Below are 18,858 nucleotides of genomic sequence, written 5' to 3' on the forward strand. Positions count from 1 at the left end.
TGCTAAAAAGCATTTTAATAGGCATCTATAGCCTTTTTGGGACGCAGTGGCTTAGTGGCTAAGACATTAAGCTTGTTGATTAGACAGGTCAGCAGCTTTGTGGTTTGAATCCCTAGCGCTGCATAACAGAGTGAGCTCCCGTTACTTGCCCCAGCTTATGCCAACCTAGCAGTTCGAAAGCATGTAAAAATGTAAGTAGAAAAATAGGAATCGCCTTTGGGGGAAGGTAACAGCGTTGCATGCGCCTTCGGCATTTAATCATGCTGGCCACATGACCATGGAGACTTCGGACAGGCTGGCTCTTCAGTTTTGAAACAGAAATAAGCACCGCCCCCTAGAGTTGGGAATGACTAGCACATATATGTGAGGGGAACCTTTACTATAGCCATTTTGCATCTAATGTATATAAGGTCTGTATACAGGAAGTCCTTGACTTCATTTAAAGACCATTCAATGTTACAGTGACATTGAAAAAAGTGACTTATGGCCAGTCGTCACACTTATGACCATTACAGCATCTTCATGGGCATGTGACCAGATTTAAGTGATTGGCAACCGATGGGTATAATGGTTGCGGAATCCAATGGTTGCAGAATCCAATGGTTGCAGAATCCATGTGGCCACCATTTGTGACCTTCCCAAGCCAACAAGGATATTGAATGTGGGGAGGGGAAACTAGATCACTTGATCAATGGCAAAAAAGATAGAATTGGGTGCAATTCACTTAACAACAGTCTTAGCAATGATAATTTTGGTCTCAATTGTGGTTTTAAGTTGAGTATTACCTACATGCTTCAAAACTGATTCAGAAGAAGTACTTGAATGTTTTTACAAGTACTTCTCAACCTCTTGGTTGCAAATTAAAGTAGCCATGTTCTTCCCAAGTCTCTATGGAAGGCTGCTTTATGGGGTTAACTTTTTAAAGCATACCAGATCCGGAGCACTTCTTCCAGATAATTTTCAGAACCTGCACAAAACTAATATGAGCAAAATTGGATATTTATGGGCCCCTGTGTTTAATCAATCATTATTTTGCCTTCTCAGATTCTACTTTCCAATGTTTTTTTTAACCCTCTTAAGTTAATTTGGTAAGGCTCTTATAAATTTTAACTTTTATACAAGCTAAGCACGAGGAGGGTGCAGAGCAAGGGAGTTCCAACTTATAAGAGTGAAGAATGATAACTTGGTTTTATAATCTGTTTTCTTTATGAGCATAAATGCTTTCTTATTCTATTTGTTTTCTTTTGGGCTCTGCTGCCAATGGTGAAGTGATTGGGAGGGAATAATATGTACATATACTACCTAGATCACATAGTACATTAAATATCTCACATGTACACAGACACACAGACACAGAGAGAGAGAGAGAGGGAGGGAGGGAGGGAGGGAGGGAGAGGGAGATTGGGAAGAAAAGGAGTGTATCAAAAAGATAGTTTCAATAGCAAGTTAATCTTAAGGGAATTTAGGTAGAGAAAAAAAGTGTTTTGGATATATGTTTGGATATGAGGACCCGGATTGTTGTTGGGGGCAATATGCTGACTCTGTAAACCGCTTAGAGAGGGCTGAAAGCCCTATGAAGCGGTATATAAGTCTAACTTGCTACTTGCTACTTGCTATATTGAATATATGTTTTAGTAACTGAATGATTCCTAATATAAGATGCTCAGGTGAAAGAAACACAACAAGGGAATATGTTGGAATTTGAAAGACAATTTGGTTGAGTGGTAAACCGGCTAAAAACCAGGAGACTGTGAATTCTAGTCCCCCTCTAAGCATGAAATCTGGCTGCCACTGTCATATTTAAGAACAAACTGCCATGCACTTTGGGCCAATCTCCAGGAGACTCTTAGTTCTAGTATCACTTTAGGTATGAAAGCTGATTGGGTGATTTTTGAGCCAATCACCAGGAGACTGTGAGTTCTAGTCCCCCGTTAGGCATTAGGCATGAAAGCTGGCTGGATGACATTTGGGCAATCCACCAGGAGACTCCAAATTCTAGTCCCACTTCAAGCATGAAAGCTGATTGGGTGATTTGAGCCAATTACCAGGACATTCTAGATTCTAGTCCTGCATGCAATTTTTCTGCCATTGTCACATATAAGAACAAAATGCCATGTACTTTTGGGCCAATCACCAAGAGACTGAGTTCTAGTCCTACATTAGGCATGAAATCTGCCTTACTTTTGAGCCAGTCATCAGGGGACTCCGAATTCTAGCTCCACTTTTGGCATGAAAGCTGGCTGGGTGACTTTGGGCCAGTCCCTCTCTCCCAGCTCACAAAGTCAGGCTCATGTGACAAGCCAGTCGGTCAATTCCTGTTGCAATCAATAGATGAACAAGAGATGAACTTTTTATTGATCCACCCAAAGGTAGACCCTGCACTTTGGGAGGAGGGGAATGCTGTGGGGTGAAAATGCTGTGGGAAGAATAACAAAAGATTAGGACAGTGTTTGTCAACCTTGGCCACTTGAAGATGTCCGGACTTCAACTCCTAGAATTCCCCAGCCAGCGAATGATTAGGACAGTGTTTCTCAACCTTGGCCACTTGAAGATGTCCGGACTTCAACTCCCAGAATTCCCCAGCCAGCATTCGCTGGCTGGGGAATTCTAGAAGTTGAAGTCCGGACATCTTCAAGTGGCCAAGGTTGAGAAACACTGGATTAGGATCTCTTTCCCTGAATCCCAGCTTACTCTCCCACATAATTCATCTCAGTGAAAACAAATCTTATGGGCATTTGCACTTGTCACTGTGTGCATATTTTATCATATGTTTTAATAATGACATTAATAAAAAGAAAGAAATTCTGCAGCACCAGAGTTGGGAAAATCTTGTGATCATACAGTGAAGAACTAAATATGCTATACTGATTAAAATATAATAAACACTGCTCCCCCCCAAAAGCATTTTTGGAGGTTGGAAGTCTGTAATAAATCACTTAATATTTCTGCATTTCCTTTATTGTTTTATGAGGATTATATTACAGTTATATTAAGACTTGAGAAAGATGCTATAAGATGTGCAAAGTAAAGATCAATATATTTGCTTAATGTAGACAGTAAAATATTGCCTGAAACATTAGCCATGAGATTGCAAAGGATTATATTATCTATAATTCATCCACATCAATCTAGGTTGATAAAAAAATAAAACAAGTATATGACAATATTTATGTGATGATTGATAGCAGGGATATTACATCAAATAAATTGGAATTGGCTGTTAATCTAGTTACATTCTGAAAAGGCCTTTGCTATGATTCAAATGTATAATGTATTCTAGTAAGGTTTTCATTGTCCTTTGTTCGGTGTACAGTATTACAATTTAGTATCGCCACCTAGTGGCTGCATTCATTAAAAACTGATTTGTTTCTCCACCTATCAAGTTATATCATGGCACTCAACAAGGATTTCCCCTAATCTTCAGTTTGAGTCTCACACCCTTATTTTGTACATCAGATTGTCTCAAGATATTGTACATTGGCACCCAGCATTGAATATTAATTGTTCTTATATACATTATTAAAGTTATGGCTAATGTCAAAACCCAAAATGGTTGAAACTCATAACAGAAATACAGTTTATACTCTGATTATACCATTAGCTGGAACAAATCTTATTTGTTGATTTTGGAACCTACTCTACCTCTCGATTACTCTATAGGATTAGGATTGCCAATTTTTTTTAGATCCTTTAAAATACTTGGGTTTATATTTTTTTCAAAATATGGCACCTTATATGTCTGAATGTATACCTGTAATTTCATTAGGTATAACTAAGTTAAAATCTTTTGGGGATCATTTAATGTTACGATTAATCTTAATTCTATCAGGATTTTATATGTTTATTTTAATATCTTAATATCTATATATTTTGGAATAAGATATATTTTGGAATGAGACTTTTTACGACTTTGGTCTACTTGGAATGTAAGCATATAATATATCTAAAATTGTGCCAGGTTTTAAGGTCCAGGTATATCTAAAATGGTTCTTCATTTTCAACTTTGAAGAGTGCCAGGCATATAGCCTCAATTGATTCAAATTACAAAATAGTAGGGTAGATTTTTAGTTTGAATATTGGGCCAAACAAATCAACACATATGTAACACATTTGATTTCTAATGGTTATAAAAAACATTTTAGAAATTGTACAGTATGCTGAATATGACTCAATACAATATTTGTTTAGTTATATATACCATTGAAACTTACACCATGGGCCAGATAGTCTAGCAGCCTATGAGGTGGTTGTAATTTTGCACGAAAATCAACAATTGAATTTTATGGGAAAATAGAAGATGAAAGCTTTTACTATATACCTAAATTAGGGAGTGAAGACCTAAAACAGTGATAGCTAACCTTTTCTTTGACCAAATGCCCAAAGCGTGCATGCATGCACCCCTAAAATGCAATTTGTGCGTGGCCCCTGTGCATGTACCCCATTCATATGGTCTGTCCCCTCACATGCATGGCAGATACCCGATGACCAGTTTGCCAGCAGGATGCGTGGCACAGCTGAACCGGGGTGACGCCTCAGCCCACAGAAAGGGTGCTGCTTGCCACCTGTTGCGTGTGTGCTATAGGTTCGCCATCATGGACCTAGAACATCCAATTCTGGCGAATCAGTGGGTCATCTCTGTAAACATTTCTTAGGGTTTAAAAATGTAGTTGATTCATTGAAATATTGTTGTCTGTTGGACCACTAAAATGGTTAAAAGACTGTGGACGTTAGATTTTATAAAGTGTGCACTGGAAGAAATTTGAATGTTCTTGAGCTCAAATTCTGTTATCCAAAAACTGAACTCATATCATTGATGAATTTTTATCAAGTTTATGCCTAGATTGTGTTTAAAACAGTATTTTACAAGAATAATAAAAGGTAACAATTGCTAATTCTTTATAAACTCTTTAAATCAATAATATTTATTTTTAGTTTGACATACTGCTATCATACATGCCATAGTAGTTTATCATGGGTATAATGCTGTTTCTAAACAGGAAGACAACTATGGTAAACTGTGTTACGAGGAAATTGTGGCTTTACATTAGTTGTTTCTTTTTGAACTTCTCTGTGAACATTCCTGAATTCATATCCTCGAAGATTAGGTCTCCTACAACCTTAGTTAACCTGAGAACTTCAAAAGGTTCACCTGCATTTTAAAAAAACACACAGCTATTATAGCCAACCAAATCTTTGTCAAACACGCTCTGCTATTGGCTCGAAGTATAACTAGTTTGTGATTAACTGTTGAAGAATGTGTTAGTTGCTTATTTGCTCCAATCTCACAATGCCCTTGGCTTCATACCATCTGTTCTATCTATGTCAAAGTTTACAAATGGATTCATTTGGTTAAAGGAAGAAAACAAATTTCAGCAATAATGAACTGTAAGTCAAGTTCAAGAAGGGGAAGGCATTTTTTCCCATCTCTTATTTTGATACTTTTGGCTAGAGAAAACTATTACAACCTCTATTTTTCCATGCCCATAATTAATTTTGAACTGGCATTCCTAACTAAGCTCATCCTTTTGATGCATGGTTACTGATGTCTTGCTGCTGCTTGGTTTCAGTCATCCGTACTGGGCTCCTGTTAGTCTCTATCACCGTCAAACGCCTGACGCCTGACTACAGCCCAGAGAGTTTTGATGGCAAGTTCAGCCAGGTTTTCTTTTATAGCGGGTTATGCACACACGGGATGACAAGCTACTGTTGAGTTACATAGGTAGCCTACTCACCTGACTTATGAACATGTTGGCCATGACCACCTTTGTTTTAGCGAAGGGAGAAAAAGTCATGGTACGTCATGTGACAACAACATGATGACGTTAGTTTGACACCCCTGCATTTTTTTTATTTATATGCCATCCTTCTCACTGTTGAAACAACTCTGGGTGGCTTACAAAGTGATAAAAAGATAATGTAAAGATAAATAAAGCTAAGAGAGTGTATTGAATGAAGATTAGAATAAGGGTTTTCTTTCTACACTGTCACTCCCATTGGGGTCCTGATCTAGGTTTGAAGGTTCTTCCAGAGGGCCAAAGGAGTGGGGGATGATCTCCCTTCCTATGGGAGAATATTCTAAAGGTTGGGGATATTCCTAGCAGAAAAGGCTCTTCTCCTGGATCCTGCCAGTCAACATTCTTTGATAAATGGGATCCATAGTAGGTCTCTCTTGTTGAAGTGATTGGGATAAGGTAGGCCAATCCCATTGGGACATGACTGCTCAGATGGCGATATCTGAGATTTTAAAAATGTTAGTAGATCTTAATATGTCTTATTCATGGAAAAAATTAAACCCTATTGGTTTTCCTGGACTCCCTGCATTATAGAAAAAGTTTGGGTAGTTCATCATAGGATTAATGCTTCTTTTTTTCCCCTCTTTTTTTTTTTTTAAAGAGCCACAATGGCACAGTGGTTAGAATGCAGGGCTGCAGGCTACTTCTGCTGATTACCAGCTGCCAGCAGTTTGGCAGATCAAATTTCACCAGGCTCAAGGTTGACTCAGCCGTCCGAGGTTATTAAAATGATTGTTGGGGGCAATAGGCTGACTCTGTAAACTGCTTAGGGAGGGGTGTAAAAGCACTGTGAAGTGGTATATAAGTCTAAGCGCTACTGCTATTTACACACATTTTAATATATAAGGTCCTCTTTAGGGAGAAAGTCTTTGCGTGTATTGAATCAACTTTGAGGCAAGGTTTAATATTCTGATTTTTAAAATACTGTAGACAGGTAAAAATAGACATCTAAACGAAGAAGCTTTTTCTTCGTCTTTAGATAGACATCTAAACAAATTTTCCTAAGACCTGTTAGTAGGTAGAAAAACTTGAAACTTGTCCTGCTACATTAGAATGATAAAAATATAAGTCCAACTATTCAGTGGTTTCCATAATTTACATTGTTTGCATCATTAACACATCGTTCGTTGATATATGGATTATAATGTAATACAAATATTCACTAACATAGTTATGTAGAATGTCTTGTAAACTTGATTATGTGTTGCAATTTTGTTTTCTTTTTTTAAAAAATATTCCTTTTAACCTTAGTTTCCTTTTAATGCTAGAGAGAATTTTCTGTTGTTAGAGGGTATTTTCCCTTTCCAGTTCTTCAGAACCTTGCAATGAAATACAACAATCCTAATCCAAGCTTGGCTCCTGAAAGATATGCTGTTTAGGAATATAGGAGTAAATATTTTCCTCTGGTTTCAGGTTACACACATTCAGTTTTAAATGGTCACTGTGATAGGATCACTTGGAAACTTTGAGGATGCACTACCACCAATGTATATATGGTGTTGACATAGGTAGCAACTGAAATAGCACTTATATACTGCTTCATAGTGTTTTACAACACTCTCTAAGCAGTTTATAAATGTCAGCATATTGCCCCCAACAATCTGGATTCTCATTTTACTGACCTTGGAAGGATAAAAGGCTGAGTCAACCTCGACTCAGGTCAAGATTGAACTGCTGGCAGCGAGCAGTGAGCTAGTCTGCAATACTGCATTCTAAACCATTGTGTCACCAAAGGTCCTCATTGAATAATGCTGTGGTGGCACAGTGGTTAGAGTGCAGTACTGCAATTTGGCAGTTCAAATCCCACCAGGCTCAAGGTTAATTCAGCCTTCCATCCTTCCAAGGTCAATAAAATGAGAATCCAGATTGGTGGGGGCAGTATGCTGACTTCGAAGGGGTATATAAGTCTAAATGCTATTGCTATTGCTATTGCTATTGCTATCGATGCAACTGATTTATAGAAGGTAATTTTACTTGGAAGGCATGAAAACTCATTGTGGGGGAGCACCGTCAAATAAGCAACAGCTATTGATTCATAAGTCATAGATATTTAGTGATATCTAATGGTTTTCTCTTTGTGTGTGCAGGATCCAAACTACTGGATACAGGTACATCGTCTAGAACACAGTGATGGTGGAATCCTAGATAGCGACGACATTCTCCGTGATGTGGTTGATGACAGAGACAGAGTAAGTATTAATACTTCAAAGAAGACTATTTCTTGTTTGTGAACAGTGAGAAATTATTGATGCTAAAATGTATGAAGAACTGGACTACTTTACTTAAAAAAAAGATAACATTGAATTTAAGACAGTCCAACTGAGTAGAAACTGTGTTTACAATTTATTTTATTTTCAGCAAATCTATCACGCTTCTCTCATTTTACAAATAACTTGAGTAATAACCTTTTTCCAGATAAATAAAAGAATTGGGGAAAAAGAACATTATAGCTTTTGAAACAAATAACTTGGAATTGACAAAGAGATCAGTTGATAGTAATATTTTTTTTAAACTATGATGCTTGTTCTAATTAAAGTTATAAATAATCTGAAGGAACAAAATGAATTAACAATGTGAGACAAACATTTAGAAGTTCTACTACTCTAAGCCAAATTCTCAAGAGAGAACTATAAAACTGTTCTTCGGAAATACGTACTTTGTTAAACTTGAAGGATGCCTCTAAAACTTTCACTGCATTGTATGATTAATATTTCTACAGCTACATTAAATATTCAACTCCAAATATACATTATCTTGATAGAAGGGAAAATCTTGACAAAACATTTTGATTGTCTTTCACATGTATTTTGACATAGCGGATTTAATTTAAAGACTGTAGCTTGAAGCATTCTGATTATAAAAAAGTAACCATGTTCATGTAGAAGATTATTCAGGAAATTAGCATATTAAATTGCACAAACGTATAAAACTTTTTATAATATTATATATTTTAAGAAATATTAAGCAGTTATTATTATTTTATTATTTGTTAAATTTATTTGCTTTCCTAGTTCACTGTGGGACTATTCTAGACAGCTTATAACAATAAAAAGGAAGAAATGAAGAGTGTAAACAGAAATAAAATAATAGAGCAATAGAATAAACAATGAAAAAGAAAACAAGGAGAGAAAACACCAATATGATAACAAAAAGATAGATGGGTGGAGAGCAGAGAGCAGGGGTGTATGTGGAGTCTCAATCTGGCAACCACTTCCAACATGGATTTCCCCCATCTGGTCCCCAGGCTAACCAGTAGAGCCAGATCTTCAGGCTCTTGCAGAAGGATAGAAGGGTGGGGGCAGATCTTAGCCTAGGCAGCAGGATGCTCCAAAGGGTGGGTGTTGCAGAAGAGAAGGATCTTCTTCAGGAACCTAATAGTCAGAATTCTTTGACTGATGGGATCCATAGTAGGCCCACTCTGATGGCAGGAATAGAACAGGCTTGTTCTAGTGGGACAAGATGATTCATCTGGTAGCCTGGACCCATGCCATTAAGGGCTTTAAAGGTCATCGCCAACTCCTTGAACTGAATTTGGAAACCAACCAGTAACCAATGAAGCAAAGGTGTAATGTGGGCCATCCTAGGAGGCCAAAAGATTGCACTTTCTGCTGTACTTTACACTGGCTGAAGCTTCCAAATGGATAGTCCCATTGAGCACATTGCAATAGTCCAGAAGAGAGATGACCATCTGTTGAGTAATTGAGTGCTTAGAGGCTATGATCCAAGAAAGGTTGCATTTGGTGCACAAATCAGAGATGTACAAAAGCTCTCCTAGTTATGCCCGCCTTCTGCTCTTTGAGTGCAATCCCATTCACAATTGAGGATGATCCTGAGGCTCCATGCATCCAAAGCCACTCAGTCTTGCCAGGGTTTAGTGAAAATCTGCTGAAATCCTATGGCCTCCAGACATTGTTAAAGGACAGATATAATGTAGCCTTGCGTTGGTCACCCTGTGTAGGATATATAGGATAAGAGTCTTCTCTTAAGATTTCTTTTCACAATAATAGCTCAAAGAGCTTCGTTGACTTGATACTTTTCATAAATTTCATGCCAGTTGGAAATTCTGGTAGTAGACATTCTGGAATCATCAGATTAGGTAATACTAATATGATAACATATTATGTTATAACATAACATAACATATTCTCTGGAATCTTTTTACCTTTCACCACAATATGTTCCTACCCAGTAAATAGTATTCCTGGGTTGCTTCTTTCAAAGAATGGTGGGAATTCCGTCCTCTAAGGAAGACTGAGAATAAGTTTGGTTATGAAAAACTATCATGTTCCCATCATCTCTTACTTCCCCCTGATGTAATGGTTGAGAAAAGAAATATTGGGAATAGATTTGGATGCTAGGATTCATGTGTTCAATCTTTAACACAGTGAGATGGATTTAACTTCGTTGACTCCAAGTAGTATACACTTTAATGATAGATTAAAGTTCTTGAAGGAGGGAATCTTTTTATAGATTATCCAGAAAGGAAGTTAACTGCATTAATTTGCTCCTATCACTCCTCATCCCAATTCCTTCTGAAGACATGAACCTTTAGAAACACCAGATTTCAAAAGGACATTTGACTAGTGAAAATATGTATGAGTATTTAATATCAGTGGCTTATCGATCATAATTTTTGAGTGCCTCAGCTTAAAATAGCAGCATTTGCATTAGTAGCCCAGAAACCTGTCAGGTAATTGACGCTCACCAGTTTCATCCTTCTGTTTTCTCCCTTGTAAAGGCAAAGCTCTTGTCACAAAATCTTGTTAGTCAGATGTGCAAGGCACACAGTTTATATTCGTATTGATTGCTACCAGATAGCAACGAACTAGAAATTCAGGCTGGTTTCTTGTTTCCTCAGAAGGCCTCTGACTGTCATGTTTCCCAGCTGCAACCTTTCTACGCCCACTGACTTCTAATATTTTGGTCATTCCCTTGTCATGAATGCTTTTAATTGTGCTTTATTAAACTTTAAGAATCTTCGGTTACTTTGGATTTGTATACTCTGTCTTGGAGATCTCTCAAGCAAGGTATTTAATAGCAGGCTTTTTTTTTTTTTTAACAAATTGGCTAAAGCAGTGAATTCCCAATCCTTCTGGCTCTGCGGACTGTCAGTGGGTGGGAAAGGGATAGTATTGTGCATGGGCCCGCCACTTCCAAATTGACTGTAGCACTCCTAATAATGTATTATCCATAATATTAACAAGTTCTTAAATTATTGTTCATTAAAGGTGACATTAAAAAAGCAGAATATGCTTTCATATTTTCTTATTTACAAGTTAAGAGCTGCACAGTCCAACTTGTAACTTGTCTTGTTGCTTAGACAGGTTGCACAGTCATGTTTAAAGAAGCAGGAACAAATGGTTTTTAGATCAACAGGGAATAAATTGAATGTTTAAGAGGAGGTTGAGGCTATGGTAGTGGAATCAGGTCTCAGACTGACCAAGGTTAGGAGAGCTTGCCTGGTGTGGGGAATTCCTCCCTACAAGTTGCATTATGTTGGTGGCACTGAAATAAACCAACCAATATTTTAAAAGAATGCTGTTAGAGATTCTCAACAATTGTGCTTAGAAGGTGTTTTGTTGATCTGGCACCTTCCAGAGCCCACAAGTTTCCCATCTAATGTCACCAACCCCTTACACCAAACAGTGGCGGAATCATCTGTCCTGAGACCTTGGACCACAATAAGTTGATGAATTATGAATGATGGAGAGCTTCTGTTTAGACATTTGAAGAACTGAAGGTAATGTTTATTCTAGAGCAGAGGTGATATTTAGTTTTGGTAGACAAGGGTCACAGCAAGCCGGCCAATGCCATGTTGATATCACCCAAATAAGGGTGAGAGAGATTTCTGGGCAGGAGGATTGTTTGGGTTCTTATTTTTGAAGTTTTCAAAACTTCAGTTTTATTCCTCTTCCACTGTTTTTGGCGATCCAGCAGAAAGGCCTGAAGACGTTTCTAAGCAGATTAAATTCAGGTAGTCCTTGATTTACAATAGCTCACTTAGCAACTGTTTGAAGTTGCAACGACACTGAAAAAAGTGACATGCCCATTTTTCACACTTATGACCATTGCATCCCAATGGTCACATGATTTATATTTGGATGCTTAACAACTGACTCACATTTATGAAGGTTTCAATGTTGTGTTGAATTGTCCCAGAATTCCCATTTATTGAAAAACAATTCAGCAAATCTTTTTTCCCCTATTTATTCTGCTGCTAATATGTTTAAAATGCTAAATTAAAATCTATGTTGCATCTTTTATATTTAATATATTTCCTAGTTTTTAACCAGATTATTTAACAAATAATTCGATGCCTTCAATGCTGTATATCTAGATGAAAATCTGAATAGCCTTAAGACTTTTTAAACTGAATGAAAATAATAATATTTCCCCCCCACTCTTGCCTTGTATGCCTGGAGTAGACTGGCTGACTTGATTTGTAACCATATATAAAATAAATCATTTGGTAGTGTTTTGTTGGCACCTGTTTATCTGTATTTGTTTCATAAGCGTTATTAGTAGAAAGACAGGTCTATCAATATTATTTTTCTCTGCTTTAAAATCTGTCACAGCTTAGCTGGGATATGGGGAATTGAAAGTCCATGCATCTTAAAGTTGCTGGGGTTGAAAAGCATTCCCATACAGGAATGATTGTGACTGCTTTTGACATCCTATGTTCGGTAACTTAGAAGCTGATGTTTTTCACTGGCCTTATCATTTCTTAATATTCAGCCAGCATTTTTTCCTCCCTGCATAACATGCTATCTCTCTCTTTTTTTAAATGCTCTCTTGGATGCTGAGATGACACTCATCGTAGTATAATGCAGAGTGGTAACATTTTTTAGATCAGACATCTTTGCAATTGAGCCATTGTTATTTACCTTCTTCAGATCAGCTTGGCTCACCTATGTAAGAGGAAATTATGGGCATGTCATCTTACCAGCCTGACCTTGGAAAAGAAGAGACAGCTGAATGTGTGTTTTGAGGAAGTGGCAGTGAAAACAAAAGGCTCATTTTTGTAGTGACTGCTGAATGGCTGCTCATGAAACATTCATAGAGTAAAGCTGTGTTAAGTGATCAAATTGCCATCTGAAATTTCCAGTGAGATTACAAATTGCTTTATGTGCAAAATCCATTTTAAAGCTCGGCAAGAGATTCTTACCCTTTGATTAACATCTTGCCTGGCTGCTCCCTGGCTGCAGAAAATGTAGAGTTTAAGTAGCCCACATTTTAGATGGCTGGAGGGACAATTGATTGAAGATAGTTTGTGGAGTGGTCCAAGATGACCTGGAGCATTGTATGCGTCTGTGGTTTGATTTAAAAAAAAAAGATTTCTCAACTTTCAGCTGAATTGCTGAACTCAATCAGTGACTTGTGATTGAGATGAGGAAGGACACTTGACTCCTTCAGTTTTCCTATGAATCCTATTGATACCACATATGGCAGTCATTCATTTCACAAGATTTTTATTTTAAGCATGAAGTTGCTTGTCTGGGCTGTATCTCAGTCAGAGGAACAACTGTATTCATGTCCGGATGACACATTTTCATGGCCAATTTTTCATCAACTTTTCTCACCTGTAAAAAACTGTTGTAAATGTTCTACTTGTTCAAACGCAAACAGATTTATTGTCGCACTAAATTCTTTGAACCAAGAGAACAAGCTGCTGGAACATATCATTTAGATGATAGAAGTCCTGCTGGAAATCCATCAGAAGTATTTTTATTTCTAACCCTAACCCTAAATTCACTCCTTTATTTGAAAGATACTCTTTCAAAACAATCATTGAAATGATGATAAAAATGGAATCACAGTGAACAGTTACAATCAGTCTACATTCATAAAGGCTTCAGATACTCAGGGTTAATACTTGGAAGCCACACACTAATGGCTTCGCTTGATTGTAAATTGTCTTTTCACTTGTAAAGTCTTAAATACTTTGGGGTGGACTTCTTTTAATTTTCATGTTTATTTTACAAAGAGCAACTACATCATAGGATTGTCTCATCGAAATCATAGTGTTTTAAAGCCCAGTTGGCTTTTATTTCAAAAGTGAGACAGCAACCAAACAGACTAGAATATATTCTGGCTTTAGCCACTAGAGGAGACCCAACTGGCTCTCCTTTATAACTTTCCTGTTGTCCTACTTCATGTGTGCAATCCATTGCTTTCTTTCTGATTTTATTTTTTAAAAAGTTCTTATGAAGTAGGACTAACAACATCCATGCTCTTGACCTAAGATAGATTTGATCATATGCAGATAATTACCGTATTTGACTTTCTTTGAGCTGACTATATTTTGCATTGAAATATATAGAAGGGAAATATATATGTGGAAAAGCCAACAAATATGTTTATGGTTCTGTACATTCTAGAACCAATCCATCCACTCACCCTGCCACCCCACCCACCCACCCACCCACCCACCCACCCACCCCACCCACCCACCCACCCACCCACCCACCCACCCACCCACCCACCCATCCATCCATCCATCCATCCATCCATCCATCCATCCATCCATCCATCCATCCATCCATAGTTTGCAGTTGCAAGGGCATTGCAAAAAGTGACATATGATCATTACAGAATCCTCATGGCCACGATTAAAATTTGGGTACTTGGCAATCAGCATGTATTTACAACAGTTGTAGCATTCCAGGGTCATGTGATCATTTGTAGCCTTCTCAGCAGGTGTCCAACAAGCAAAATCAACCAGAATTTGCTTAACGAGCATGTGAATCACTTAGTTACTGAATGGTTTGCTTACCAACCACTCAGATAAGTGAGATAAAGGGATCATAAAATTGGGTGCAATTCATTTGATAACTGTCTTGTTTTGCAATGGAAATTCTGCCCCTACCAGTAATTGTGGTCATAAGTTAAGGACTGTCCCCAGACCTGATTATAAGGTAGGCTCTGTACTGATTCCCTATTCAAGCCAGAACCCAATTTAAAGTGTTAGTGCATGTGTTTAGCCTTTCCCCCAATAAAACTCTCTCCTCACTTCGTTTCTATATTATTTCCCCTAGCAAAACTGTCCTCTCTTATTTAGGACTTTTGTTATAAATTCCAGGCTCTGTGAAAATTTGATGGTCTTTAAAAGGGTTTAAAAATATTTCTCTTTGATTAGTGTAGGACCTGATGATTTCATCTGCCATCATTAAACTTGATAGTTTTGATACTAGTGCCTCTTTTATTTTAATTACGGAAATCTTTGTGCTTGGTCCAATTGTGGAACATGGCTTTAAGTATTTGTGCTGGTTATATTTTGTTACTCACAGTTTTGGATGCTGTAATTGCTGGGGTTTCTGATTTATTAGCTGTAGTTTAAATATAAAATGCTTTTAATGCAAATTAAATATATAAAATGTCCAAATGAAATATACTCCCCCAAAGCTTGCATTATTATTAATAAATCTCTAAATATTAATAAAATTATGATTAGGTAATCTACAGTTTAAAAGGATGCAGTGGCTCAGTGGCTAAGATGCTAAGCTTGTTGATTAGAAAAGGTTGGTGGTTTGAATCCCTAGCGCTGTGTAATAGGATGAGCTCCCGTTACTTGTCCCAGCTTCTGCCAACCTAGCAATTCAAAAGCATCTAAAAATGCAAGTAGAAAAATAAGGACCACCTTTGGTGGGAAGGTAACAATGTCTTGGGCACCTTCAGCGTCTAGTCATGCAGTCACATGACCACAGAGATGTCTTTGGACAGCACTGGCTCTTTGGCTTTGAAACGGAGATGAGTACTGCCCTCTAGAGTTGTGTTTTAAAATTACACTCCTTTGATCCATAACTTAATTTGCTCCATTCAGCCCAAGTCCAGACACCTTTCTTTCCAAAGCTGATTCATTCGCTTTTGAAATTCACATTTCAGTGGTGTTTATTAGAAGAAACATTCCATAACTGAGTAGATTTATTTTCTCTTTCATCAAATATTTTGCTTTTGATTGCCTATAAGTTGCATGCCTTGGGTGGCTAGAAGAAAGACTGAGCCCTACGTATTTTGTACGTATATTTTAATGAAAGTCCAGGAGCCATATATTCTTGTTAATATATTCTTGTCTTGTTATTATATTCTTGTCTTGTTAAACTGGGTGACAGTTGATCTGATATGAAATTTAATTATATATATTTACTATATGGAATGGGGTTTTTGGACTATATTCAGCTAAGGACCTGTTTGATATGGTTGCATTTGTTTAGTAGAGCCTTTAGCATTACTGGAGTACACAGGGCCCTTTCCTTTGGATGGGATTACTAATTATGGTTAGTTGTACAATCAGCCAGATGTTTAGACTGGATTTGGTACATTCCAAGGATATGGGCTAGGCATGTGTTGATGTTTTATAGTGTTAGAAGCATTGTCATGGGATGTAAATTTTTCCATATAAAGCTGTTTTTTAAAAAAATTAGATTGATGGTGATTTTGTCAAGGTCAATGATGTTCAAGTGTTACTTCAGACTCAAAATTTTGAGTTGTTTGGAGAACCAGTGAATACCACCTCTGATTGGCCGGTCCCATATATTCTCTGCCTACTGAGTCCCAGCTGATCGGGAGGAAATGGGGATTTTGAAGTAACCTTCCCCTGGAGTGGGGTGGGAATGGAGAGTTTACACTGTCCTTCCCCTGCCACGCCCACAGAAGTGATAGTGAATTTTTTAAAATCCCACCACTGCTCCAGATGTTGTTGGAATGCATCCATGGGGTTTATTACTATTGGTATTATTTTTACTTACTTTTGCCACAGTCATTCCACTTCAGTTTGCAGATCTGTTTTTTTAAATGATTTTTTCCCATTTCTTTCTCTTCTAGTCTGCTGTCTCCAGCTAATAAGTGTCCACTATTCAGTCTCATGTCTTTCTTATTGACAGTTATTAATTCTGACATGTTATGTGGTAGACGTTGCCTCTGAATTCCACAGTCCCAGAGCACTTTGGATACTCCATAATCTATTACTTTGTCAATTTTGTGACCCCACCTGTTCTTGCTTGCAGTTAAATGATATTTCTTGCAGATCTCTCATTAAAATTATTTATACAGGCAGTACTCAACTGATGGCCACAATTGAGCCCAACATTTCTATTGCTAAGTGAAACATTTGTTAAGTGAGTTTGCCCCACTTTACAACTTTTCTTGGCGACTTCTCTGCAGTTGTTAAGTTGTTAAATGAATCCGGTTTCCCTATTGACTTTGCTTGTCAGAAGGTCACGAAAGGTGATCACATGACACTTCCACTGTCATAAATATGGGTCTGTTTTCAAGCATCTGAATCTTGGATCACGTGGCCATGGTGACGCTCCAACAGCCATAAATGTGAAAAATGTTCATAAGTTACTTCTTTTCAGCGCCACTGAAACTTCAAACAGAAACTAAATGAACTGCTGTAAGTTGAGGACTTACAACTTACAAGGTAAGTAAACTAGTTTGCTCTAGTGACTAATGTGCCAGGCTACTAAATGGGAAATCATCCGTTCTAGACTCAACTTAACCATGGACCTGGGTGACTCTGTTGCACCAGTCTCTCTCTCAGCCCAATCCATCTCACAGGAAATGGATGTGTGGAAAATAAGAGGACAAAAGGGTATTGGATAGCAAGGACTTGTTTTATTTAGAACAGTGATGTTTAACTTTTGCGGCACCGAGTGGTGAAACTGAAGTGCATGCCCCGCGCGGTGGAGCAATGGAACCCGGAAGAGAGCAGCTGGCTGATGCGCATGTGTGCGGCGGCCAGCTGCTCTCTTCTGGGTCCTGGCGCTCCGCCGAAGACCAGCTAGTTGGCGCATGTGCTTGCCGGAATCCAGAAGAGAGCAGCTAGCCGGCGTGCATGCGTGTGACAGAACCTGGAAAAATAGCTGGCAGTGGGGGGGCGTGTCCACAGAGAGGGCTCTATGTGCCACCTCTGGTATGTGGGCCAGAGATTCGCCATCATGGATTTAGAAAAATGCCCACTTCTCCCGCTCCCGCTCCCTATCTCTCCTACTAGTAAAGTTGGGATGCCCATATCTAAAGAAACAGAAAAGAAAAGCTCAAAGTAAATGTATAAAGGGATAAAGCAAGGGCAAGTAAATGTGGACTCTGGAGACATCTGTTGCCTCTTTATATCTTTTGGAGAGAATGAAAAAACTATGTGTTATAAGATTTTGTTTTTCTAATAAATATACTGTCTTTGCTGTCCAATGTTGAAACTTGAGCAGGAAGTAAAATTTTGTTTTCAGTGCTATAGAAGTTTTCTTCTGGTCCCCTGGTAACCACATACCTTTCTACTTTCTACTCCTTCCTTGTTTCATGAGAAAAGAGAGTTTGTGTTGCTAATGACAGTTCGAAAGTAGAAACTTGCAAAGGCAGTTTTTTTATGTTTTTGCATGATTGACAGATTTCATGATCTTTCTTAGGATGCCTCAGATGTTTATTGGTGCACTGCTTGCTTGAACCAACTCAGTTGATGCCCATGAAAACAATGAGAAGTGACTAGACAGTATCTATTTGCTTGCAGCCTTAATCTGTTTTCAGGTTTAGTCACATTTTCTTCTTTTTATTGCATTCTACAAATATTTGACCTCCTCAGATGGTTTTAGTGGACATGTAAGGAAAACAGTAATTGTGAATATAACACTAACAACACACCAATAAAAGCAGTGCTGGTACTCGCCTATAAAATTTTTATGTTACGTTTTAAAATGTTTTAAATCTTTTCTCTTTTTAAATTATACTATTGAGATCACCAAATATGATGCTAATAAAGGAGGGAAGCAGATGTAGCATGTGGATTGCCAACATTCTGACAACAGCCTTCCCGATTCATAAAAAGCACACGAATGGTCCCATATACACATTTTGTGTTGATTTTTTGTGTAGGACATGCTTACTTTGGGACTTATTATTTTTGTTTTTAAAGAAATTTCTTGTCAAGATTGCAGAAGATGAGAATATGGTGACCACCACAGACGAGTTTTTCAGAACATTTTAAATAATGTTTTCTAGGCAAACAAATACAGTGCTAATTCCCTGAACTCAAGCTTTCTATATTATTTGATGCAAACGCAGCTTATTTTATGAA

General features: G+C 37.8%; 1 protein-coding gene across 3 annotated transcripts in view; it reads left to right on the plus strand.

Moving 5' to 3' along the window:
- The window catches only part of PARD3 (par-3 family cell polarity regulator), a 602,045-nt gene that overhangs the window by 88,171 nt on the left and 495,016 nt on the right, over positions 1 to 18,858 (plus strand). For all 3 annotated transcript variants that reach the window (XM_087712541.1, XM_087712540.1, XM_087712538.1), the window contains exon 2: positions 7,880 to 7,981. In XM_087712541.1, coding sequence (XP_087568667.1) covers positions 7,880 to 7,981 — 102 coding nt within the window. The remainder of the gene's footprint in view (positions 1 to 7,879; positions 7,982 to 18,858) is intronic.

The sequence above is a fragment of the Thamnophis sirtalis genome, unplaced genomic scaffold (genome assembly GCF_051295495.1).
Source record: "Thamnophis sirtalis isolate CommonGarterSnake01/CBP01778 unplaced genomic scaffold, rThaSir2_p1.2 scaffold_4, whole genome shotgun sequence".
Taxonomy (NCBI): Eukaryota; Metazoa; Chordata; class Lepidosauria; order Squamata; family Natricidae; genus Thamnophis; species Thamnophis sirtalis.